Below are 26,531 nucleotides of genomic sequence, written 5' to 3' on the forward strand. Positions count from 1 at the left end.
TAATCACTTTTCCAATGACTGATGGTCGAAACATTCATTTGCCATGCTAATGCTGCAGTAAGAAATATAAATAACGAATATCGGTAAACGGACAATCTGCAGCCTGGTGATCCGCCCACTACACAGATCACAGAGGGAGAAAAAAAACAAAAAGAAAAATTCCAATAATTCCATCTCAAACTCTCAGATCCCATAGCTTGGACAGAATCATTACATAGCTTTAATTAACACAACACCAATCTCATTACAAACAAGAATTTGAGCTGCAGAAGGCATGTTCTACTAAACAATTTCAACTCTAGGCTCCCAGAGCTCTAGAGGTTCAGGACATCACAGGCATCATCATATATGCCACATCCTCCAAGCATTTGAGGTTCAGGACATCAAAGACTTCGGATGTAACACTAGGGAAGTCGACAAATTATAGAGTTGATGACAGTTGTAATAAGGCATGCCATCTTGTAGGTGCAAACTCCTATTCACAGTGTTGACCAACAAAAATCCAATAGCAGCTCAGGTGACGATCTCTCTTACAAGCCAATCCAAACTAGGATATGCAAAGTAAAGAATTAGAAATGATGGAAGAGCAAACAGAATGGTGACGAGTATGTATAGGGCCAAGATAGCCGCACTGGCAGGTATTGCGTACACAACAATCAGAAGAAATATGACGACCAGTGGGAACTTGGCTGTCAGATGAACAAAGAAAATCAAAGACTTCCGCAAGGAAGAATGTATTCTCTCCACAGTGAGATAATTAGTGGCATGAAGGTGATCACGGTTTGATCCAGCTGGCTCAGGATGATGATGATAATGATGATGATGTTGTCCCCTCCTGTGGTTGCCACGGTTCAGTTGATTTCCAAAGGTAGAACTGCCGCTTGATGATGAGGCTGGTTGACGATCTTCACAGAAACCAGAATGAGACTTCACTCTGTCACCGTTCATGCTCTCAACCATCCAAAGTAGAAAATAATTCTTGCGAGGAAATTTGAGGTTTCCCTTGTAAACAACACGGAAAGACAAGAGATTGCACCATGGGCAGGAGATAAAGAGGGGAAGCTGAACTGGCAAGGTGGGAAATTTCACAACAGCCCATTGCAATCCTAGGATGCAGTTTTTACAAAGGGTATGGCCGCACCATAAAACATAGGGCACATTTTCAACCATATTGAAGGATTCCCAACATATCGGGCACTCCAGACTTTCCTCTCTGCTAACAACAGAAGAAACATCATCATCCGAGCATTCTGAAGCAGCTTCAGAAGCCTTTAGGGAGTCATTTTTCAATCCAACATTTCCAGCTAAACAAGTGGATGCAAAATTCCACATTTCGATAGTTTGGAAAAGACGACTATACAAACAACATCACTTGCTAGGGTTACAGCAGCTCAACTTCAGAAAAGAAACCAATAACCATCATCACAAACCCTAAGAAAATGCTCTGCCAAATTTCCCACAATGCTCGCACTTACAAGGGAACCTGGAAAGAATACGCCAAGTAAAGGCTGTGCTTAAATTTTGGAAATATTTCACATTTTTTGCTATAATGCCAAAGCAATAAAATCTTATCCAGATTCCATTATGTAGTACCCTCTAGGAGACAAAAACGTTAAATTTATGCCTTCCTCAGGGAAATAATGTAATAGTCAAAAGCAATCAAACCTTCGAACCGAAACACTGAATTATAAATTCAAAAAGGAACTTTAGAAAATTTAATGAAAAACCGAGACAGAAAAACGATGAAATCTACTTAGGAATATACGTTTAATTGGTGAGCCTCTAACCCACAAAATCCCAAGATTCAAATACTTAGTCTCACAATCAATCTATAGGGGTACTTTTTTTTTTTTTCGCCTTTTGATAACAACCTACAGGGATACTTAGAATCTCAAGAAAGAAGTGAAAGAATATCAATAAACGTGTTTATAGATAATTACTTCAAAATTAACTGTGAATATTCATACAAAGCATCCATTAGTTTGGAACAAATGAGAAGGATTCAATCTGCAATCCGTCACATTCTATGAGGAGTATAAAACCTAGGCGGGTCATCTCGAGGTAACGCATGGACTACATCACTTGCCACCTAATGATCGGAGATGTGATTTAGCTAAAATAAACTTCATTATCAGTCCAACTTTAGCAAGATTTAACACATTTGTATCCATCATCATTCATCTATCCCAGCTAAACACAAGAACTATACAATGAACAAAGCATTAGAACCATAATCAACAAATTTAACAATTTGACACAGAAATTTTAACTTTTGGCATAAATCTCAACAATAAACACAAACATTAAAACCATAATAAAAAATTTTAACAATTTGACGCAGAAATTTCAAATTTTGGCATAAATGATCCCAAAACTAGAATCATTAAATCCAAGAATCAGACAAAAAAAATCACCTTAAGAATTTAAAACTTAAAAAAAAAAATACACGATTGAACCCTTATTTAAACGTATAAAACGAAACCCAACTACAAATCAACAAAGAACCCAAAAAAAAATGGAGTAAAATTGAAAAAAAATGATATTATAATTAACAACAGATCCGTACATATTCAACGTTTATGAAAATAAAAAGTAGCAATCTTACCGCGTGATCGGAGAGAGAAAACGAAGAGGGGGTTGAGTGAACCCTCAAGTTCTCTCTCCCTGTCTGTTTCTTGCTATATACGTGTGAGCTGAGCTGAGCTGAGCTTCGTTGAAGAAGCAGATGAGAAAAAATCAAAATGAGAATTTGTTTCTGATTTTTTTTTTTTTTCAATTATTATTTTTTAGAGAGAAGTTTTGGGTTTCGTGGGTTGCGTTCGAATGGCTCGTTTTTCTTTTTTCTTTTTTTTTTTTTAATTTTTTTCAACTACTTGTGGTAGTTATTAAGGAAAATGACAACGACGTCGTTGTCGACATCCTCCAAAACGATGACGTTTCAATGCTGCTTTGCTTGAGTTGGCTTATTCATTCATATCCATTTACGACCTTTATACATAGTAATAGCAGCTACATATACAATGAGAAAAGGGTCGTTTATAATTTTATTGGTTTTTCATTTTTTATTTTCAATACTACGTAACATATGTGGTATTTATAACCAGAAATATGCTCAAGTTTCTTAAATCATTAACTTTATTTTTTGTCAGAATCATTAAATCTGCATCTACATATTCGAAAGAGAATAACATTTGTAGCTTTATCTATAAAACCGCTCGACATTATCAAAAAAGGAAAAAAAAGGTGGTTCTTTATAGCCATTGATTACAACTCACAACAACTATACGACACCTCTTTAACACATAGATCCGAAAAATTGTTTCAACCCCGGATCCAGTTCTCAGTAACCATTATTATTGTTGAATGCAACAGTTGTTGCATTTATTCAAGGTGGTCGTGTGGTCTAATTGACATGAACATAGCAGCATACCTTCTAAGCCTTCGTTCAATGCCCTCAATTTCATTTCCCATTACATGACTCACATTTTCTGCGGTACCGCCTCTAATTCTAATCCTGTATCTCCTCCAAGCAAATTGTATATTCACAGCTGCCCATGTTCTCCAATTTGATGAGTAATATCTTGTTATTCTCTTAAGCCTCTCATCGGCTAACTTGTACCGAAAATGATCAGCAATGTACCTCAAGTCACTCGCATTGAGGCCATATGCCTCTACTGATTCCATGCAAGTAAATGTTGCCGGGGATGCCGGAAGCCGGTCCTTGAATGGCCGGCGGAGGCACCATGAGAGCAGCTCATCCCCAAGGAAGCCACCAGGGCCGAGTACACTAGTGGCTAGCTTGCCTTTGCTTAGGCTTTGGCTACGTTTAATGCGGCCTCGGACTAAGAACACCATTCTTGACACAGGGTTCCCTTCTCTTATTATCTGCGACGACATGAGTATATTATAAAAGTCTAATTCACAGTAGTTTGAGACATAGCTTGATTTTAATTTTGCAGTCCAAGTTCGTACTTTACCTTTTCATCTTTGGAGTATATAAGGGCCTTGACTCGGTCACATATATTGTCAAGAACAAGATCATCCAAGCAATGGAAAAGAGGTACCTACATGCCAAAATATTAGAACTGAAAAGACAAATTCTAGAGTAAGTTATTCTACCAGTGGCGCGTCGGTGCTCAACAACGTTATATAGTCGCTAAACAATGGAGAGTAGATTAGTTGTTCAAATCCTGTATTTGAAATTGTTAGCTAGTCTAGAACATATACAATGTTATGTGACTTTGCCGTATGTGGTACCTTTTTGACAAGGTCTAGGCAAAGATAACGCTTAATGTCCCTCCTTAGCCCTTGAGGCAAGTCTTCAATCCAATCTAATTCATCTTCTCCCATGGTTGCCCATCGCTGCCGTTCAAAATGGCGTACCCGCCACTTCAAACCCGACGTCAACTGTCTTCGCCTCATCCACCATTCCATATCTCGACTTCTCAACTGTATTTTCTTCCTCCTTGCCATTACCACTTGCAACGACACCTTCAAGAATTTTTTGTTCAATCTTTTTTTTTTAAAAAAAAAGTCTATATTATCGGACTAAATTTGACGTAAATAAGCTATAATATGTGGAGCTCAAGTCCAATTTAAGTCTGTATTTTGTAAAACCCGAATGACTTGAAATCATTAGAGAAAATCAATTCAAATGTCACCTGGATATTTCCAACTAGTAAAGTGAAGAGTGTCAAGCCACAGAGCACAATGCATATGCTAAACATCACTTCTAGCACATTACTTGTGGGTTCAAGCTCATTGCCAAAAGAGCTGCAATGAATGAAAGATAAATTAATTACTAATGTTATTTTAACAATATTTTAATGCATAACGTGAACGTTCACGTCCTGAATTAACAGTAGCATACTGTATCATATGTATGTATGTGTATATAGTTTTGGATTAGAATTGTAGTATAAGGCTTGTTATTACAGAACTGCAATCTTAGTTGTTTTCTTACCTCAGGTTTAACAAGCCCCAGAAAATGGGATAGAGGATTGTATCAGCAGTGGAGTTGCTAGAAATGACAGGAAGAGCTGCCGCATATATGCCATATCTGTACGGTCCATCATCATCTAAACACGATGATTTCCCGACCATCAACGCCAACGGGAACTGGGATTTATGATACACCTTTGAGCAAGACACAGGAAAATCACAACTTTTGCTATTCTCACATTGCTGCTGGAGACATGTAACTATACGTTGGGTCGCCAGTGCATACCAGCACCCTCCTGCAACCTGGAAATCAAAAACATAAATAAATGTGCGTAGATTCTGTATCCCAAAACCACGAGCCTAATTGTGGGATTCAATTACTGCAATGAACAAGATTAAGTGTAACCCTTTTACATGTGAGAAGATTAAGTAGGCAATGAGATTGATGCAGAAACCCCACCAAACTGTACCAAAAATGTACCCTGTGACCTTCCTCATTCTTCTCATTAAGCAGAGGCTGTGATACACTTTAGGCAGGAACTGAAACAATATAACTAATATAAGTATCGTCATAATCAGCTTAATTCTGTCTTCTTTGATTAGTTTTGGTACCACCAGCCATAATACTGCCTGCAAAAATTTGGGGGGAAAAAGAAAACTCAAGATTGATTTTCAAACTAGAAAATATACTTGATTTTTTGGAAAAACACCAAATAGATCCAAAACATTAGTCCAAACAAAAGATGACAAAATTAGGGATACGTGATCTTAGTATTTATTTAATCAAATCATCTTCGTTGCACGTTTCAAAATCTAACTTTGAGATTAATTATTGTTATTTAATTTGACAACACTATTTTAAATCTGTTGAAGTCTGCATTGGAGAACAAATTTTTTTTTTTTTTTTTCAAGTGTTTTAGCATTATCATCTAATGGAGATATATAGATCTCCACTTGTAGCAACAACAGAATAACATCAACTAGTAACATCAGATAATGTCAAACTTACAACTAAATATATTGAAAATTCATATAAAACATTACATGTAAGACGTTACATGTTATAAGATGTTTGGGTATACACATGATACGATAGTGAGGGGGCGGTTATAAGATTATGACGAGGCAACAAATATTAAATGGACTGCATCTGCATGCGTTGAGGGTGAAATTCAAAAGAAGGTTGGCTAACGGCTAACCTGAGGAATCGGTAGTATGACAAAAACATCAAGCCAAAATTTTGTAGGAGACATGACATAGTGACGAGCAATTGCACGTGCGTCCCACACGAGTTTGCCACAACCGACAACAAGCGATTCCCTGGACACGTAAGCCAACCTGAACTGAAGCCACAAGTGCCACAAATGCACGACATCAACGCACGTGCGAATAACCGTCACAATCAGTGCCAGCTCAGTATCCATGTAGACACAAGGGGCCCCACCTCTACCAGGCGCAGCGTACAAGGAAAACACGTAAAAGAACAGGGGATCGACGGCCAGGGCAATCCCACGAGCCAGCAACAAAACTCTGTTCAACTTTTGGACGAAAACACAGCGCGGGTCCAAGATGCGGGTCCGGGTCTGATAATCGGGTCGAGATTGGGGGAGGGGTGATCCAGCAGCAGAGGGTTGGTGGTGGGCGTGGGAGCTGGAGAAGCCAGGTTGAGAGGTGCATGCGTTGCAATACTCAATAATTGAACCAAATTTAATTATGTGCTCCTCGTTGTTGCTATGGTTACCATCTGATCTACCTTGACTGCATAACCTTGCAAGAAAATAAATTATAGAAAAATAAATGTTAAATTTCTTTTCTTTTCTTTTTTTTTTCCTTTTGGGGGAGGGGGGGATATTAAAATTCAGGGAGAAGAAGATGACCTGAAGAACATTGTCTTTGGTCTTGTGGAGTGTGGAGGGTGTGATCAGAACGAGATGATGGGAGAGAAAGAATTAACAAGTTAGGAGAGGCTGGATAATCACTATATTTAATATTAATTTGAAGATGTTAGCCTTACCCCTACTGAGTTTGTATATGCTGTATTTGTGCAATAACTCCATCATCACCGCACATGAGCGTCTTGGATTATGGTGCTCATTAAACTTCACAGATACAAATCATTTTATTAGTCATAATTAATTGGGTTATAATAATCTTATTCAACAAGTTAATAAACTTTCCAAATATATGTGATTAGGAGGGGCCGGGCATGCATAAACTGAAACGCGTGTTCCAAAGCAAATCACTCCTTTGATGCCCTCTTTTTACTTAATATAAAAAACTGTTGTAGTTTATTATTTTATTATTATATATTTATGAAATTCATTATTTTATTATATTTTCTATTAGTTAATCAGTTGATTGTTATACATACATACGTACATAATATATATATATATATATATATATATATATATATATATTCAATTTGAAATTTTAAAGTGCGGGAATGTCCGGAAAAATACATAAACCGTGCGGTTTAAGCGCTTCAAATTGTAAGCCTTTAAATCTCAGACTTTTCCCGCACTTTATGATTCCGGACTAGAAAATTAATATATATATATATATATATTTTTTCTAATCTAGGAATTTTTTTTTTTTTTTGAGAATTTCTAATCCAGGATTTTAAAGTATGGGAAAATACGAAAAACTTTTAAAATCCTGCGGTTTTAATGCTTTAATTTCATAATTCTTTAAAACCGTGTATTATGAATTCAAACAAACTTGTCATGCATGCCTTAAGAAATTACCCTTTTAATAGTATATACGTATAATGTAATGTATTATAACAAAGATTAATGATGATAGACATCCAAAATTTTCCATCGTAAATGATGTGTCATTTATTGAGTGGTTAGTAATTTTTTATAAGACTTAAGTAAATTAATTGTATTATTTTACCATTCAATTGATAAATGTCACACCATCCGGATGGTATTCTTAAATAAAAAATTTAAGATGTGTAATAGATCTTACCAATAGAGGCATTTGAAATATATAAATTGCCTATCTAGTTAGTTTTTATACAGAGTGTATACACACACATGAGTACATTTGTACATACGTTGTAATCATATGTTATCACATTCTATTAATGATCTATTTTTCATGATCATCGGGTGCTGCAATATATAGAAGGCACCTTCAAGGCAATAGCTTCTAAATTGGTAAACGTGTATGGACGAGTTAATTAAAAATGCAAGTACGTATCTGAGAGGAGGCCCAACGAAATACAAACTGTTATTGTTCAGTTTGCAGCAAAATGAGCCGCTAAATTAGCCTGCCTGAGGTGTTTACTCTGAAACTTTTTTGTTGCATGCATGATAATTTTGAGTAATTAATCCTTTTTAATAAGAATCCAATATTATTTAATAATAATATGTAGCCATAGTTTTCAGGTTCATATAAGGTAGTTTATGCCAGAAGTAATGGACTATTGATTTCAGATAGGGGAACAGAGCAATACACGCAAAATACAAACTCTCATGGGTACACTATTATTAGATGAAAATGTTAAAAATATTACACGGTTATTAACGCTCGTGACTCGTGAGGCGCTAGGTTTTTAATATTTTATGAGAGAGCTTGTGTAACCCCTGAATTATCACATTTTTTTAATGTAAAGATATCAGATTATATATATTAAAAAATTATGGAGATTTGTCTTTTCTGAGATTTACCTGGACCTACGTGCATGAAAATAAGATTTTGTAACATTTTTGTGGGGCTGACGCGTTTTCACTTTTACGATGTTACAAAACAGTCCTCAAAATTTGCTTCTGAAGATGCATGTTCTGCATGTAAGTGCTTCTGCTGCGAGTTTCTTTGCCCCAGCAAGCAAAAGTGCTTTCTACTAGACTTGTGAGTTACGTTATTATAATTAAATATAATATTGTCGTCCTCAACTTTCAAAAAGTGCTTTTCGAGACAAGAATCTCTATCCCATATATGTGATTACGACATCGATCGAAAATTTGAACTCTGCATTTTGTGATATCTTGCTAGCTTCTTCGTCAATACACATCGTTTCTTTCCTTTGCATTTGAGTGGAAGATTCCTAAAGCATATGTAACCTTCCGTACGCACAGCCATCCAAATGGGAGCCCCGGAAAGCAATTACAAGAAAAAAAAATAAAAAAATAAAAATGACATTTTTTTTTGTGGGGTACCCAAAAGTGCTGGTCACTTGCATTAATGCCGTATCTTTTGTTTACTTTTTAATTTTTGGATTCAGTTTATACGAACCATCTCCCAAGTTTTTCAAAAGCACTTCCAACTTTGTATTGTTAATAAATATATCATCTTTCGTGCATGATAAATTTAATTTGTTGTTTTGTTCTGTTGAGTCATTATTTAGGAAAAGATCCATCTCTTATTTTACTACAATAAGAGATAAGTTAAAAAAATAAAAAGAAATACAAATACTAATTAATATTTTATGAAATAAAATACATTACATCAAAGTTGTACGTAACATGAGCTTGCTTTATTAAAGTAAAAAATCTCTTTATTGAAAATTGTTGCTGATTTGTTTATATTATAAAAAGCTTTGACAAGGTACATGGTATTAGCTAGATTCTTTTCTTTTGAGGCTTAGTTTTGGTGGAGAGGAGGAAATGAGGGAACAAACACTTGAATAAATTTATTTGATTAAACATCACTTTGTTTAAATTACCACTCAATTCATTAATTGTTTTCTTTTTAGGGTACGTTTACTTCATGAATTATGATTCTCTACTATACGAGCTTACCTTACTTTTGAAACATTCTTTGACACACATGTATTTTGATTTTTGAATCAGAATCCTCTCAAGAGATTATAATCCTCTATATTGATAATTATCAATTACTTATATTTCGCTCAAGAAAGAAACTTTTTTTTTTTCTATCAAGAAATAGAAACTTAAATCATGAGAGAATTCTAAAATAATCATCAATCATATATAAATATATATGATATTGTAATTTAAAACTCAAATTATGGAACAATCTTTGTTTGGAGAAGCATGTGATTAATAGTGATAGAAAATAATAAAAGAATAGTTGAACCACTTATGACTATCAAGTAGGCCGAAAGAATTTTATGAAATTTAGGTAATTAAGCCCAGACGAGGGGTTGACAATGATAAATTGTACGCTACATGAGCTTGTAATATGAAAAAGGAAGGGTGGCAAACTGAAAAAGGTACATACTTCGATCGTATTTGAATACCAGATTTAATTTTTAATTTAGAAGATACAAATTAGATGCTATATATGAATACATTTAAATCGTTACATATTGTCTGTGGTCGATTCATGTATCAAGAGATTTAGGTTTACGAAATTTTAATTAATGGACAGATATCACAATGTATTAATTAGTAACCACAGTATGAAACTATTTCAGAATATATCCAATTATACTTTGCTTTTTAATTAGTTTCTGATCTCTAATCAAAATGCAAAGACAATCATATATACAAACAGTCTCAATTAAGAACTAGAGCTGGTAATAAAATTTTAATATAGTCACGTCCACTTTCAGAAAGCAAAATAATGCAACTCTTTCAGATTATTATTATTATTATTATTATTATTATTATTATTATTTCAATAGGATGAGAAAAAAAAGAAAGATAAAAAGGATCATGAGATTGCTTGCTGTCTTTTTGTCTCATGGGAAAAGCAAAACGTGATGCACGGTGACTTATAAAAGTTAAAAAGATGCTTAATCATCGACTGCATGCCCAATAATTGGCACTAACCTCGAGCGGCTCCATATTTTTTTTTGAAAAAAATAAAAAATAAAATAATGTAGGATTAGTCTGTTCAAATGTGCATGTAATTATTGTGCAAACTAATGGTTTAACAAACAAACCGCAGTCTGAATGGCAAGGATGTTATACTTCTCTATTTCACTTATTTTTGGGTGGCGTACGTACCTTACAGAATCTGTAAAGGTAGCCGTGCCCTTATATATATACATATATATATATATATATATAATATATTTTTTTCTTTAAATGCTGTTTCTACATCTTATTCAAGTATTAGAACGTTTGTATATATTATTATTTTTTTACAAAAATCCTAGCTAATCGTTAAAAAAAAAAAAAAAAAAATTTAAGGGAACGTGATACATAAAGTCCATAAAATCTATTAATTCATTCTCATAAAATTTGTAGTAAAAAGAAAAAAAAAAAAAAAAACAGAGAAAATCCTTTTGGGGGAAGGAGTGACCACAACTTCAATTCCAACCACAATATTTGGAATCTCCAACAGCTAAAGTTTAATTAAGATCTGAATGTCTTGTAGCTTATTTACTCCCACATGAGGGCCACAGAATGATTAGACTCTAGTTGTTTCTTTTTTTTTTTTTGGGCTGGGGGGGGGGGGGGGCTTATTGAAGTATGCATGCATACTGCAGGCAGCCAATTAAGGTGGGACTAGGGCGTGAGTCATATGACCCTTTGTTGGTCTAAGATGTGAACTGTGTGTGAGCTACAAGACAGAAGCAAGTTGTCTGCATGGACCAGCCATATCTCTTGCGCACAAATTATTACTGATCTGTTGATATCTATATCTAATGCCAATCTTTATGATAACCCCAGCATTCAGTGTCACTCGATATATGAACAACAACTGCACGCACACATGATGAGATGTGGTCACTACCCAGCAGTAAAATCCAGATTTTAGTTCCTCGAGAAGCCAGCCATAATATATTCGAATTTTATGTAGCTCGTAATTAGTCAATTTTGAGGGTTAAAAAAAATGTAAATTTACATGAAATGATTAAATATCATTAAAACATTTTATATTTCCTCCAGTTTTTGGGGCCTGGTTCAGCCCTCGTTTGTAGTTTGTTTCAATGCTCATGTATAAGTGATATTAAAATTGTAAATTAACCGACTTAGGTCCTATTTGGAATTGAGGTACTGTAGTTTTTAAGCTACCGTTGCGGTGGAAAAAAAAATTGTAACGATCAAATAAAAGTTAATAATATGTAGTAAATATAAATTTTAAATATAATTTTGATAAAATTACTAAAGATATAATAGATTTTTCATTATGTAAGTGAAAAATCATATCAACATAACTTAAAAGTTACAACAGTTCGTGTTTATCAAACATTTTAGTGCTGTACCTACCCAACCTCAATTACAAACACACCCTTAAACAATGTTATTCTTTTATATATTTTAACAACGTTACATAGTTAAAATGTTGACTGCAAAATTGTTATTCCTTTATATATGTAGGGGCATATCGTTCTCCTTTCTCAACGATATGACTAGTTAGTAGGAAAAAATGAACAATTTATGAGAGGGGAGGGTCCAATTCAAATGCATGCATGGATAATTATGGATTAAAACTATTGTAGTTTGAATGCTAGAGAAAGGGAAAAACCAGAAAAAAAAATAGTACAATTGGGTTAAAAATGATGATATATATTAGGAACCTATTTTACACACTTTATAAAAGATAGTGAGATTCAGAACTTCCCTATTTACGCAAACGTAATAATCATCCCCACAAGTGAAAGCTCTACATATTCCTAATATTTCCCTATTTTATTTTGTTAGTTAATCATTATTTCATGAAAAATCATAGTAAGGTCAAATCCTGAAATGATTATATTTGGACACGTAATTTTTTATTTTATTGAAATTATATTTAAGGTTTTGAGTATGTTCTCACCCTTTTTTTTTACATATTTATAATTTTTTTTAATGCGAATACCTACATCTTTTAAAATATGAACTCTCTGTATTGATATATTAGTTAGTTAAAGAAAGAAGCTAAATATGTAAAACAAGAGGGGGGAAAAAAGATACTGCAATAATTTGCTTCTTCTTCCTTCTTTGTCACGATCCAAGCACATCTTTACCCAAAACGGGAATTGGGAAATCTCAGTTTGCCGGAGTCTAATAAACAAAACTCTCTCCTTCCCCTTCAATGGCTCTACACAAATGAAGAAACCTAAGCATCACATTCATAATATCAGATGTGATGGGTGCTCAACTAATAAATAAAAACGCAGAATCGCTTTCGTTCTCTGCTGCCTTCACAAGTGCTTCCGTATCCGTATTGAGTGTATCGCTCACCCCATGTGAAATTTCGAAGCACAAAGCTTATCACCTTAGCATGTTTCATTCACACTTCTCTTCATTTTTGGACCCACTGGTATTTGGATTTTTTGAAATTCAACAAACATCAATATCTTTATTTTAATTACTTAAAAATCTCAAATAATTGAGTTCAGTGTATGATTAGGAGTGTGGTCGTTTTCAATTTTCCGTACCTATAATGCTAATCTCACCGTACCACTAGCTACTTGCCAAGAGTAATTAAAATTGAATTAACTGACTATGAAAGTTAAAGAGTAGTGATCAAGAAACTTTGATATTGAAAAATAACATTCATGGAGGTTGATAATTATACCTAACCAGTTTCTAAATATAAAACTTCATTTGAACGAACAACGTACTTGATATAAAATGTGAATATAAAATGAATTGTAAACTGGAGCGATTTAGTCGGATCACATGTAACATATAGGCATTAATTAACAAGCTAAATTGAACCAATATACAAAGTGTTCAGAATCCTTTATCTTACTCAAGATGTGGCGAAAGAATTTCTCATCGTTTAGAAGGAAATTGACCTCAAAATTAAAATTAGAACTTACAAAAACACGCAATTTAAAGACTATTAATGAAGAATCTTTCATAAGAAAAATTAAATCTCATTTCCGTTTTTGTATGTTATGCTTCTAACTGAAACTTGTCAGATACAGATATAATTCACGCTGTATAGAACGTAATTTTAACTTTTTTAGTAAAAAAATGTTTTTTTTTTTCGTAATATACTGTTGCTTTACTATAATAATTCTAATATTTAAGATATAATCAAAGTACGAGAGCGCAAAAGATATTAGAAATTTTTTTTAAAAAAAATTGATTTTGCGCTTTCACCCATGGTAATATCAAAAAATTTAAAACAAGTATCGCGGAGCCGGGAGCCCCATAATGACCCACAAATTCTAAATTAAATATAACAAGAAACAAAAATCTTTCCATATATAATTGACAGATACCTAGTTTGGCCGTTTGTTTTAAAAGAAAGAAAGAAAAAATTCGTTGTGATCGCACCTAGTTGCGAAGGTTACGTCTCTGCCGAGCAAAATTAAATTATTTGAATTATTATTAATGAAGAATCGTTTAGAAAATCAGTCAATAATGAAATATTTCCATCTACTTCATCTGCTCAAATTATTATTATTATTTTTTTGCAATTTTTGCAACTTGATGTTAATTTGCGGGCTATGTCTTGTCAGTAAGCTGGTTTATGCGGTTTATTGGTACTGTGTGCTTTTGGAAGAAGCCCGAATGTACTTTTGTTTTATACCTCTCATTTTTTTAATTCTACTTTTTTTTTTTTTTGTCTTAACCACGAGGTATTTTGGGGAGGACCCTAATTGTGGGAGACACCTTTAAGCCCGTACCACAACCCAGACTAGAAGTCCCCGCGCGAACCAGGAGGCACAAGTCCTCCCAATAAAGGCGATTTCCCTGTGACTCGAACTGGGGAGCAAACCCAATCAAGCCACTTAAGGGGACTCAATTGCCAATGGAGCCAACACTTTGTTGGTTTTTAATTCTACTTATTATGTTTCCTGAAACAGCAGTACAGTACATTTACTTGTGTTGCTGCAAAATGTTTATTAAACCAAAGTTATTTGGAAAATAATTTTTAAACCTCAACGTTTAATTTCAGAATTACATTAAATTATTTTATTTAAGTATCTGTACTACGGGTTATGTCAAATGATTTCATTTAATCTCATTCACACATGTAGCTATCAAGTATTTATTTAATATAGAGTTGGCATTTATCTTAACTTAAACCAAACAAAAAAAAAAAAAAAAAAATTCTCCACTAACTACAAATCTCTACTATTTTATAACTAGCTAGAGGAGAAATTGTATAATACATCATAAGTAATACAACTAACTTATACATGTACAACATGTATTAACAATTAAGAAAAAAATACTTAATCATCAATTTCAAAAAATAGATAAGGACTTTGCATAGATGGAATAATAATAAACCCAAATTCTCAAGATTCAAAAAGTAGTTAACAACTTTCCATGGAATGATGATTACCATTAGCAGAAACACAATTAATGTTTGTAGGTTGGAGTGGATTTTAAGTTTCTACTTTGCTAATAATGTACCAAAACCAAAAATGTTAATCGCTTTCCACGAGAAGTGCTATTAATTCCTCGTCATATTGACCGTGAAAATGACAATGAAAAGAAGGCATGTTTGTCCGTTAAACAGTAAGAATATAAGTGCATTCATTTTCAACTGAATCAAGAGTAAAATTTAGAATTAAGTAGGTAGGAGTGTGAAATTTTACTGCATAAACCCCAAGAGCACTAGTTAATTAAGGAATCTTTTTTTTTTTTTGAAAGGGTTAATTAAGGAATCTCAAAGCGAGAGATTAATAAATGTAATTATTACCCCCAATGGTAACTGATTGCAGCGTCTTGTTGTTAGTGAATATTGAATTAATTAATTTCAGTGTATGTAATAAAGGATTAGGATTTTCTCATAATCTGAGCACTCCTGATTTTTTACTGATCTTGTGTCACATTTCTTTTAGTGTTAGTAAATAATTAAGATTTAACTTTTTTTTTTAATTTATTAACTACCAATTATATTAACAGAATTTGTTCTAATGAAAATCATCATGAGAGAATTTTAAATCTTAATCATGTAATAAGTAGCTAGCCAGTGAGATGATCAAGTGGTTTACGCAATGCATGGCCATGCGTGGTGGTCCATAAGTAAAGCTTGTGTAGATGATCATGGACATGAAGTGGTCAGTGGTCACTGGTCACTTCACCCCATGGGTGGACCCCAGTAGCTTGCTCGTTAACATTATAGCCAGACACACAGCAACCCCACTTCCAGGCCAGTACTCAACTCAGCCACACCGGCTTTTAACGTGTTTTGCTACCCCCTTGATCACCTTCACTTGCGTGTATCTACGGCTCTCTTCTCTTCTCTTCATTTGGTACGTGACACCGCAGCCCTCAACATGATACAGCCTAACCATATATAACCCCTAGGCCTCCCTAGCTCTCTTATAATATAATCCCTGCATCATACTGCTGGTTGATTGATTGATTGAATTCAATTGGCCATTGTGCACCATCGTCGACCAGTACCAGCACCAACACCAGCGCCTCCTTTCTCCTCCCATGGTTACTCCCTCATCACCATGCCCTCTCACCCCAACTTCCCCTTCTCCCTGCCAAGGTACTGTATGTAAGCCGTTTATACAGTTTTAGGATCTTCCGCGTTCCGGTTGTTCGCATAGATAATTAAATTCTAATACAAGAGGTTATTTAATAATGCCTGCAGGTGGATTATCGAACTGTTTCGAAGCAAGAAAGTTGATGGCGATCAAAATGGCGAAAACAACAACGACGGCAACAGCGACGACAACAATCCAATATCAAACCACAACTTTGAATGCTATGCATGCACTCAAGTAGGGGTTCCGGTCTTTCACTCCACCAGCTGCGACCAAGCCCACCAGCCCGAATGGGAGGCCTCTGCCGGGTCCTCCCTCGTCCCCATTCAGGCCCGTAGTAAGATCCTCGGCCCCAAGGACGGCCGTCCTGCCTCAGCCACCTTCGCTCATGTGTTCGATCCTCGCAGCAAGCGCGTGCAGAGACTCAACCGCGCGTTCCTCCTCGCACGTGGCATGTCTTTGGCTGTGGACCCTTTGTTCTTCTATGCGCTGTCCATCGGCCGAGGCGGCGCCCCGTGTTTGTACATGGACGGTGCCTTGGCGGCGATTGTAACCGTTCTTCGCACGTGCGTTGACGCCGTCCATTTGTTTCACTTGTGGCTTCAGTTCAGGCTGGCGTACGTCTCGAGGGAGTCGCTTGTTGTCGGATGCGGCAAGCTCGTGTGGGACCCACGTGCCATCGCTTCTCATTACGTGCGGTCTCTCAAAGGATTTTGGTTCGACGTTTTCGTAATTCTCCCCGTTCCTCAGGTCAGTTCTGCTGAAAGTTTAAAGGTTCATGGGTCGGAAAAAATAATTTCTGGAGAAAACAGAGGTTTTCTAAAATTTGTTACATTTCACCCCCTGAGATTCACCTTAGTTTTATGGTATGACCCTAATATTTGTTACTTTTATATTATAGCTCCCGTTCAGCGATACTAACCAACATGGGTCAATTTCAATTGTCTCCGAACGTTTTGATTTTAAATTTCGCGTGCGTTATGGGTTGCACACACCAGACGCAAAGCCGTGTTTTGTATCAAAAGCATCCTTTTTGCTGTCTAAGTGCTTACGATTGTCTTATTCAACTTATTAAATTACACAAGTACCCCCAAAAATGGTAGGCTGACGTGGGTGGCAAACAGTGTGAGGTTTAGATTTCAGTTTCTGCAAGCCTACCTGTCATGACAGAAACAGAAGCTGAACTGGAGACCTAGCATCTTTTGTTTGTTTTGATTTAGGTTTTCAGTTAGGTCTACGCGCCAGAATGTGCAAGTGTTTCATACTCGCTCGCATCGTCTGGTTTCACAGCAGTAAATCACAATTATGAAGATTAACTACGTAGAGTCATCGAGGGATAGTACCTTAAACGCTTTAATTTTTCTTCTTTTGGTTACATATATGTTCGGGTTAATTTTAATTTATCCCTTGATAAAAATGATAATTTTTAATACGTGTCTAATTTATTGAATACTTGAATGTACTCTCATTTTTTATTCAAAAGATCTGGGTAAATGAGAGTTACGTTGATTCAATTTCTCATCTTCTAAATAGTGAATGAAGTCAAACTGTTATTTTCAGTCAAATGAAATGCTCTGAAGATTTTCATCTTATCATGGATAATTTAAAATTAACCACTCTCTTTCAAACTGAGGCGTCATATTTCATGCAAATTATATTGTAATATAGGCCTGCTTGTGCTTGATCATAAGATTGCATGTTACTCCTCTAACCAAAAGGATAGGGCAATAATGAGTCATTGGTACAAATTCAGTTTCTTCTTGATGTAAAAATGTGATTGTGTTGTGATGTGATCTGATCAGATGTGGCCTAATACTGATAACTGAAGGTGGGATCCACAGACCCCATCACCCAGCAAACAGATGGTACAATAATTGCGTTTTTGGGTCGGTCTACGATGATCATATGATATGATGTGCAACTTTCTAATTATAGGCCGTTCATTTGCTTCTGTTACCTCTGTTTTGGTGTTAAACATTGAATTACCTTCACTTCAATTCCTTTCACCAAGAAGAAACATTCAGTTTATACAACTTATATTTTCTTTATAATTTCTTATTAGGTGCATGTATTAATCAATGAAGCACAGCTGTTGTGACGTAATTTTTCTGATATCGATACTTAAGCATTCAATTTACTTACGTTTTTGCAGGCTGTGTTTTGGCTAGTGGTACCCAAATTAATAAGAGAAGAGAAGATTAAGATGATAATGACAATACTTTTAATAATCTTCTTGTTCCAATTCCTTCCTAAAGTGTATCACAGCATCTACTTAATGAGAAGAATGCAGAAGGTCACTGGCTACATCTTTGGCACCATTTGGTGGGGCTTTGGCCTCAATCTCATTGCTTACTTTATTGCTTCTCATGTAAGCAACCTGGATCGTAAACTCTCAGTCCAAAGAGTTACTGGTTCGCATTATTCACTTCGCCCGACTGTACCAGTAATAACTTTTTGATTAACGACTTTCTACAGGTTGCGGGAGGATGCTGGTACGTCCTTGCCATACAACGCGTAGCTTCCTGTCTCCGGCAGCAATGTCACCGCCAAGCAAATTGCAATCTCTACTTATCTTGCTCAGAGGAGGTATGCTATCAGTTTCTGGTGCCGTCGGGTGCTATTGGCAACACATGCGGAGGTAACTCAACCACAACTGTGAGGAAGTCTTTGTGCTTAGATGTTAATGGGCCCTTCCATTATGGAATCTACCAGTGGGCTCTTCCTGTCATTTCTAGCAACTCTGTTGCCGTAAAAATCCTTTATCCAATCTTTTGGGGCCTCATGACTCTCAGGTAAACTTATCGGCTGTTACAAAACTGCAGTGAGCTTTGAAATTAAAAAAAATTGCTTTCGGCTTTTGGCTAACTTTCGGACTTTCGCTAACAGCACTTTTGGCAATGATCTTGAGCCTACAAGTCACTGGCTTGAAGTAATGTTCAGCATATGCATTGTACTCAGTGGACTAATGCTCTTCACTCTGTTGATTGGTAACATTCAGGTAAGTCGTGTATGATCGACTACAATTAATGCACATTTCAATGATGCCGGAAATACTGACTCTAATAAGTTAAATTGCTGTTGCTGTGAAGGTGTTTTTGCATGCTGTAATGGCAAAGAAGCGAAAGATGCAGCTGAGGTGCCGGGACATGGAATGGTGGATGAGGCGGAGGCAGCTGCCGTCGCGTTTGAGACAGAGAGTTCGCCATTATGAGCGTCAAAGATGGGCAACAATGGGAGGAGAAGATGAGATGGAACTGATCAAAGACTTGCCGGAAGGGCTGAGGCGTGGCATTAAACGCTATCTCTGCCTTGATCTCATAAAAAAGGTACTCGATCGTATTTGCGAGAGGATGTTCTTAATAAGAAATGAATCAACGGGTTCTGAATTCTCGTTACTGTTCTGTGTGCTAGGTACCTTTGTTCCACAACCTGGATGATCTCATTCTTGACAACATATGTGACAGAGTTAGGCCCCTTGTATACTCTAAAGATGAAAAGGTGAAAAAAAGAATTATGGATATTTATCAAAAAGCTGATATGATTTACCAATTCACTGAAAAATTTCATTTGCTTGCAAAAACAGATAATCAGAGAAGGGGATCCTGTGCCAAGAATGGTGTTCATTGTTCGTGGACGGATTAAACGTTGCCAAAGCCTAAGCAAAGGCATGGTAGCAACAAGTGTGCTTGAACCAGGAGGGTTTCTGGGTGATGAGTTGCTTTCTTGGTGCCTACGCCGCCCGTTTATCGATCGGCTGCCAGCATCATCAGCAACATTTGTTTGTATGGAATCCATAGAAGCATTTGGGTTAGATGCAAAGAATCTCCGATACATCACAGATCATTTCCGGTACAAATTTGCCAACGAAAGGCTGAAGAGAACCGCGAGATATTATTCATCAAATTGGAGGACATGGGCGGCTGTGAATATTCAATTTGCTTGGAGAAGATACAGGATGAGGACTAGAGGTCCTGTGATTTCTGTAACTGAAAATGGAGAAGGCAATGAGAGCAACAGACTTATGAGATATGCTGCTATGTTCATGTCAATTAGACCACATGATCACCTTGAATAAGCACACCGTGTCGTGCAATTCTTCCATTGATGAATAAAGTTTCTTTTCTTTTCTTTGGGTAGCAATTTAGCCATGGAACATCGAACTTGCACTCGATTTAGACAATTGGATTTGAAATAAAAGAAAAAGGGGGGGAAATTCTTTCCTACTTCAGGATTTTGCTAGCAGATGAATGATAAGAAAGCAAGCTAGATTTCTCAGTCATTAGTTAATCATATTTGAATGAATTTTTTTTTAAAAAATAAATTATTTAGGATTAATAAAAAATTTGAAGACTATTTTGAAGATACTCCAATGAAGTGCTTTTCCAAATTCCAAAGAGTATTTCAAAATCTTAAAAAGCACCTCAAATTTCTATCATATACCGTTTATATATAAAATTCACAAAAATTTGCTTATGCAATCTTATTCTATTAAGCAGGACTCTTGTCCATAGGGATATGCACGGTTCGGTTCGGTTTGGATCGAAATTAAGTATAATCGATTTAAATCAGTTATTTTATAAAAAGAACCGAATAAGAACCGAACTTAATAAGAACCGAACTCAAATGGATCTTTTCGGATCGGTTTGGTTCGGTTCGGTTTTTTCGATTCTGGGCCTATTGGGCCTATTTTGAAATTTCAAATTTTTAGCCCATTGGGCCTCATGAATGTAATAATTTTTTTCAACAATTAGTTCATCCTAATTTCATTACAAATATTAACAATAAATACAAAGTATTCAAAACACATTTTATCACTAATATCTTACTAACTACTAATAAGGTACTCACAAAATATGAAATATTAAAATTTCAAAATACATAACCAAACTCCAATACTCCATCTACATAAACATAATCATAATGTTGTAAAGACAAATAAAAATAACATCAATTACAACTTACAACACAAAATAAAAAGAAAATTTAGAAACAAACGCCAACAACATTCTCACATCTTCACCCAAAAAAATAAAAATTGCAAACAAACGCCAACAACATTCTCCCATCTTCATCGATATCATCATCAACTTTAGGCATTTTCTAACTCAATATTTGGATTTATAAAAAAAAAATTTAACACATGTCGATTTGAATAAAATCTAAAATTAATTCGGTTTTTCGATTCAGTTGAGTGAACCGAATACCGAACCGACATTTTGGTTTTTTTTTTACAAATGATATTTTTTGGTTTTTTTTTTTAAATAAAAACCGATCCGAATTAGAAAAAACCGCCGGTTCAGTTCGGTATTTTTAAGACCACGGTTTTTTTGTCCACCCCTACTTGTCCATACGAATCTCACAAGCTTCTCTTAAGGTCTATTAACATAATTTCTTTATAAATGGTTATTCAAAAATTGTTTTCTGAATCGGAAAAGAGAGCTTGAAACTTCATACCTCTGTTACTAAACGAAAACTTATATAAATCTGTACATCTAGTGTTACTCTTTTAAGTTATAGAATAATGATCTGTTTATTAATTATTTTATAAATTTTGTGTAAAATCACGTGACAAAGTAAAAAATAAACAATTCAGCAATCATGTATCACTGCCACGTGAATTTGGTACAAACAAAATCTATTCATTAGTTTTGTTTACATATAATTAATACGACTGTAAATGAGTTATAAAGAGTATATACAACCAAACATTTAGAGGGGCGAAAAAAAAAATATCTTGCTCAAAGCCCTTCTACTTCAAACCATTTTTTCCCCAAAAGGCAAGCCAAACACGGCCTTATAAGAAGGCTAGCTCCCGCCAATCCAAACTGTGATTTGATTGACTTTTGTTCAAAGTCAATGACTTTCCACAATTTCCTCTCAAACCAGTGGGCTGTAATAACCCCACAATTCCCTCCAAAAATAGAAAAAAATTGGCAATCCGCTTCTATCAACAATCTCTCTTGCGAACCAAACAACATGAAGATCATCATTGTCTCCTGACCCCCTGGAAATCTTTCTGGGGTGGGTCTCCACTTCTTTAATTTGGGTTTCAAATTTGTATTCTTGATGCTTCAAATTATTTTCGTGTAAGTGAATTTTTTAGAAGCTTCATGTTAAAGTTCAATATTGCAGGTACATAAATTGTACATGCTTTCATGAATGATCGCATATATACATACATATGATGTGTTGGTATCAAAATATATGTGGAGTTATAATGTGCTTCACTGGGTTCTTTTTTCTTAGTTTTTCTGATAAAACCATATGGAGAAATATAAAGAATTTCTAAATGTCGTAGCTTTTGATGTTAAGAGTTTTGTTCTATGTATGAGCTTGATGGGAAGATGTGTGTAATGAAGGTCACGTGTTATTTCGATAATGAGAATTTTGGCAGTGAAAAGTTTACGGCTGAAATTAATGTTTGCAATCATGTCGTGATTGTATGAAAAATGATTTATAATTTTCTTTGGGAGAATAGTTGGAGTTTCTAAGAAAACAGTATCAGGTTGCAACAAATTGGTAGTAGTTTCATTTTTTGCCATATTGATAAGAATGGCAAATGTGGTTGTAAGGTGATGAACAGCCTTTTGATATATAGCAATGTCAATAAAATGGAAGGGAGATTGCTAGCTTGTTTATCCTTGTTCCTGTATGTGACAGATTATATCGGAGTTTACAGGGTTTCATTTGATCATGTGTTAACAGGTACCTTGTATAGAAGTAGTTTATTATATCAACCAAATGGGGGGGAAGTCTTCAAAGCATGAGATAGCAAAAACAAAAAGAAGCTCATCCTTCCATGATCTCCATTTTGAAGTCATCAATATTCTCACTAAAAGTTTTTATATCCGTAACTTGGTGTCTAAGAAACGAAGGCGTATGCTAGTTGAGGGTTATGATCTTGACATGTCGTACATAACAGACCGTCTTTTGGCAATGTCGTTTCCTGCAGAGCATATGCGAGCAGTTTATCGCAACCCTCTCTGGCAGGTCAAGGCTGTCCTAGACATGAGACACCAAGAACATTATAAGGTAGATCTTTTCAACCTATTACATTTTCAAATACCATTTTTTATCATGTATTTGGTCTTCCTATTTCTGTATGTAATGGACCTTATAGAAGTTTGTGACGAATTAACTGTCCACTGGTGATAATCCTCTGTTCTGAGGTTATAAATAGAAGGAAATTAGGAAGTTCGATTTCATTTACTTTGATGAACTTTATGTTGTATGTGCTTGGTATGATGACAAAAAGAGGCTTCTGCAGGCATCTACTTCAATTTCTTTTATGTTTTTCAGCATAGCTACTAATGTTTCTTGTTAATCGTAAAATTTTAGCTGCCAAAATTTTTTATTACTTTTAAATCCTTTGATGTATATAGCTCTTGATCCGGTAGTATTTGTTATTTTCAGGTTTATAATTTATGTATAGAAGAGACCTATGATCCAGAACACTTTTATAGCCGTGTCGAGAGATATCCTTTTGATGACAACCACGTCCCCCCTTTGGAGATGATAAAGCTCCTTTGTGAGAGTGTGCATTCATGGCTATCAAGTGACCCCAAAAATATTGCTGTCATACACTGCATGGTATAACTTGCTTTTCCGTTTAATCTGTTTAGTTGTTTTTAAGACGGTTCATGAGTAACGTTGATCAAAATTAATTGGCCAAATTTCAACCATCAAATAAAGTTTGTTCATAGCAGTTGTCACTTGTGGCCATGCTCAAATTAAGCATGTTTCGCAACTCGCAGCAAACCAAATAAATGCACATAAAGACTTAAGAGCCTCTGCAATGAACAGCAGAAAGATCATAACTATCTGATTCTCATTTTTTCTGATGCCAGTTGAAATCAATGAAAAATTTGTAAATGCTTTTAACTATTGCCTGGAGCAATCTTGATAGTGTCAAATGACTAACCTATGACTTCATTGAGCTAATATTTTGAATACAAAATGGTAACAGAAATTTTTTTAGTATTCTGGACTTGGGTGTTCCAACAGTAATTCCAATTTTTTTGCCTTTTGGTGTGGTTACATTATGCTTCACCTTGGTCTTTCTCATTTGCACTTTCAGGCAGGAAAAGGCCGAACAGGTTTAATGGTGTGTTCGTATCTTGTTTATACTGGCATGTCAGCAGAGGAAGCTTTACAGCTGTATGCACATAAACGGACTACTAATAATGAAGGAGTAAGTCATATTAGGTAAACAAGATTGGAACACAAATCCAGTGCGATAATAGATGATGGAAATTAAAAGTTATCTGTGTTCTGTCTTATGTGTTTGTGGAGAAAGGATTGGCCTGATATTGGTAGTAAATCTATTCTTTCTGTTATTTTCCTCTACATAGACTTAAACCCTTTATTTATTTATTTATTTTTGTACTTTTTTTAATCAATATAATGTGGATGTTGAGATGGACAAGCCACTAGACATGACAGGGTGGAGCTAAAACTCTGAGATGTGCTTTCCTACTGGGAATAAGCTGATACTGTTAACACCTAAAAGCAGATCAAATGTGCAGTAGAGCCTAGGAACTTTATTAAGGTACTGCAAAGACAAGGAAACACCGAAAATGTTTATGGGTTGAGGCAGTCACAAAATGCATATTAGCAAGTGATTTGAGGAAGTGTGTCCCCACTTGAAATGGAGAGGGGAAAAAGGGATTTGTTTGAATATATCGACCTTTTTCACAAATCTGGTTTCATTATGTTGTAAAGTTTGATGATCAAGTTGAGGAAATGCTATAGTATTAATCAAAATAAACTGAAACAAGTAACGGGGGAGTACTAAGACAATTGAAGCAAATGATCTCTTTAGGATTTGCACTTTTTACAAACAAGGTCACGTAGTGTTTGGATATTAGTTTTATTTAACGCTAACGTATATTCTTTAAAGGATTGTCTTTTAGTGGCTGCAGATTTTAGGATTTGTTAGGTTGGTGATAATTTTTATGCTTGTGTCGAACAGGTCTCCATACCAAGCCAAAGACGTTATGTTGGATACTGGAACAATATAATTTCATTTCCCAGGGGTGTTCACAGTGGAACTCCAGATGTAAACTTGCCTAAAAGATGTAGCAGAGAATTGCTCCGAGTTCGACTTTATGACACGATCAACACTGATGCAGTCTTCTTTGTTGTCTCAGAGTTGCAAGAGGTGAGTTCCCCCTAACACGAGGTTAGCGGCATTATTTTAATGAGGCGAATCTTTGATTGGCCCAATACGTTCTCTTTGGTTTCATAGGTTACCGGTCAGTTGTACCGTCCAGCAATGGAACTTTCCAGGAGTTCTTGCAGACCAGTCAAAAAAGGAAATCAGAGGAACACAAACCATAAGTACTATGTTTCTTGCATTGAAGATGAAGAAGAAGGAAGCAAATTAGAGTCAGAAGAACCACGTGTCGTTGTCCAAATGGACACGGAGAATTCCATAATCTACCAAAAGACCTGTCTTGATCATTATTTTGATAAACCTTTACAAGTAAGCCCCCCGCAAATATGCACACCAAAATCGCTAATATAGTAATTAAGCTGAATTTGTCAATCAAATCATGTTCCAAATGCTTCATGTACGTTTTTGATATCTGACTGCACAGGTAAGCGGAGATGTTCGTGTTATATTTTACCAAAAAATGATTGGATCACGTTTCTTCTACGCTTGTTTCAACACAGCATTCATCCGAAACAGCATGCTACAGGTCACTTCTATGGTTTCTACATGCAAAGAGATCAATTCGCAGGTTGCTTGCGTAAAAAACTTAATTATGGTTCTGTCTTTGCTTTCTAAATCCTGCAGTTCTCCATACGGGACCTGGATAAAGTTGGCAGCCGAGGTCGATCAATATGTGGGCCTTCATTTTGCTTGGAGCTGCTGTTTGGTCCTGCTAATCCAAAGTGTTCATTGGTGCATCCACACGATGACGACAACGACGACGACGACGACGACAAACATTTCAGCCATGATTAGTCATCATGAGATCGGATTTATAGAAATGTTAAAAGGCTCGTACACACAACTTTCATTAACACACACCTCTGGAAATTTTTTCCACCAAAAATGGATGAATCTTCGTAGTGTTTAATGGCAACTGATTTATCTTGCTTATCCTGTCTGGTTTTTCATGGGCGGGGAAGCATAGGAAATGAGAGCAAATTTTTGTAAATATTATTATTTTGGTAGCTAGCTAGATGATGTTTCTTTCATTTCTGTTTCTGCTTCTTGATACAAAAACACCTGCATAAATTTAGTGCACATTGAACTTTGCACCATCGCTCG

At 35.5% G+C, this 26,531-nt stretch overlaps 4 protein-coding genes across 5 annotated transcripts; 2 read left to right on the top strand and 2 right to left on the bottom strand.

Moving 5' to 3' along the window:
- Nucleotides 1-53: 53 nt before the first annotated feature.
- On the bottom strand, nt 54-2,851 carry LOC18039511. Its single transcript, XM_006431181.2, has 2 exons — nt 2,606-2,851; nt 54-1,483 (listed from the first exon to the last, which is right to left on the bottom strand). The coding sequence occupies exon 2, from the start codon at nt 1,330-1,332 to the stop codon at nt 514-516; it is 819 nt and encodes a 272-aa protein (XP_006431244.1). The 5' UTR covers nt 1,333-1,483; nt 2,606-2,851; the 3' UTR covers nt 54-513.
- Nucleotides 2,852-3,220: 369 nt separating this feature from the next.
- LOC18039642 (cyclic nucleotide-gated ion channel 2) lies at nt 3,221-7,016 on the bottom strand. 2 transcript variants are annotated; one of them, XM_006431182.2, is made up of 8 exons: nt 6,819-7,016; nt 6,141-6,699; nt 5,356-5,571; nt 4,964-5,244; nt 4,662-4,773; nt 4,258-4,491; nt 3,978-4,064; nt 3,221-3,885 (listed from the first exon to the last, which is right to left on the bottom strand). In XM_006431182.2, exons 1-8 carry the CDS (start codon nt 6,827-6,829, stop codon nt 3,382-3,384), a joined length of 2,004 nt encoding a protein of 667 aa, XP_006431245.1. In that variant the 5' UTR covers nt 6,830-7,016; the 3' UTR covers nt 3,221-3,381. The 2 variants fall into 2 exon arrangements, with proteins under 2 accessions (XP_006431245.1, XP_024037210.1); XM_024181442.1 differs by having other exon boundaries at nt 6,141-6,708.
- Nucleotides 7,017-15,893: 8,877 nt separating this feature from the next.
- On the top strand, nt 15,894-20,491 carry LOC18039643 (cyclic nucleotide-gated ion channel 2). Its single transcript, XM_006431183.2, has 8 exons — nt 15,894-16,254; nt 16,360-17,002; nt 18,405-18,620; nt 18,728-19,044; nt 19,139-19,250; nt 19,342-19,578; nt 19,664-19,750; nt 19,836-20,491. The coding sequence occupies exons 1-8, from the start codon at nt 16,217-16,219 to the stop codon at nt 20,325-20,327; spliced, it is 2,142 nt and encodes a 713-aa protein (XP_006431246.1). The 5' UTR covers nt 15,894-16,216; the 3' UTR covers nt 20,328-20,491.
- A 1,500-nt stretch (nt 20,492-21,991) lies between these two features.
- Nucleotides 21,992-26,442, top strand: LOC18039048 (phosphatidylinositol 3,4,5-trisphosphate 3-phosphatase and protein-tyrosine-phosphatase PTEN1). Its single transcript, XM_024182211.1, has 8 exons — nt 21,992-22,338; nt 22,958-23,284; nt 23,666-23,842; nt 24,330-24,443; nt 25,224-25,412; nt 25,500-25,736; nt 25,852-25,953; nt 26,052-26,442. The coding sequence occupies exons 2-8, from the start codon at nt 22,994-22,996 to the stop codon at nt 26,220-26,222; spliced, it is 1,281 nt and encodes a 426-aa protein (XP_024037979.1). The 5' UTR covers nt 21,992-22,338; nt 22,958-22,993; the 3' UTR covers nt 26,223-26,442.
- Nucleotides 26,443-26,531: the final 89 nt, after the last annotated feature.

Source organism: Citrus clementina, unplaced genomic scaffold (genome assembly GCF_000493195.1).
Source record: "Citrus clementina cultivar Clemenules unplaced genomic scaffold, Citrus_clementina_v1.0 scaffold_6, whole genome shotgun sequence".
Lineage (NCBI taxonomy): Eukaryota > Viridiplantae > Streptophyta > Magnoliopsida > Sapindales > Rutaceae > Citrus > Citrus x clementina.

What these genes read in the sequence shown, in the direction of transcription:
- LOC18039511 (XM_006431181.2), bottom strand. Translation starts at nt 1,332, where the DNA reads ATGTGGAATTTTGCATCCACTTGTTTAGCTGGAAATGTTGGATTGAAA.
- LOC18039642 (XM_024181442.1), bottom strand. An exon ending in TGGGGCTTGTTAAACCTGAG is followed by an intron (nt 4,774 to 4,963) that starts GTAAGAAAACAA and finishes CATTCATTGCAG; the next exon opens with CTCTTTTGGCAATGAGCTTG. An exon ending in GCCTAGACCTTGTCAAAAAG is followed by an intron (nt 4,065 to 4,257) that starts GTACCACATACG and finishes TTTGGCATGTAG; the next exon opens with GTACCTCTTTTCCATTGCTT.
- LOC18039048 (XM_024182211.1), top strand. Translation starts at nt 22,994, where the DNA reads ATGGGGGGGAAGTCTTCAAAGCATGAGATAGCAAAAACAAAAAGAAGC. An exon ending in GACACCAAGAACATTATAAG is followed by an intron (nt 23,285 to 23,665) that starts GTAGATCTTTTC and finishes TGTTATTTTCAG; the next exon opens with GTTTATAATTTATGTATAGA. An exon ending in TTGCTGTCATACACTGCATG is followed by an intron (nt 23,843 to 24,329) that starts GTATAACTTGCT and finishes TTGCACTTTCAG; the next exon opens with GCAGGAAAAGGCCGAACAGG.
- LOC18039643 (XM_006431183.2), top strand. Translation starts at nt 16,217, where the DNA reads ATGCCCTCTCACCCCAACTTCCCCTTCTCCCTGCCAAG. An exon ending in CTTACTTTATTGCTTCTCAT is followed by an intron (nt 18,621 to 18,727) that starts GTAAGCAACCTG and finishes GACTTTCTACAG; the next exon opens with GTTGCGGGAGGATGCTGGTA. An exon ending in TGTTGATTGGTAACATTCAG is followed by an intron (nt 19,251 to 19,341) that starts GTAAGTCGTGTA and finishes GTTGCTGTGAAG; the next exon opens with GTGTTTTTGCATGCTGTAAT.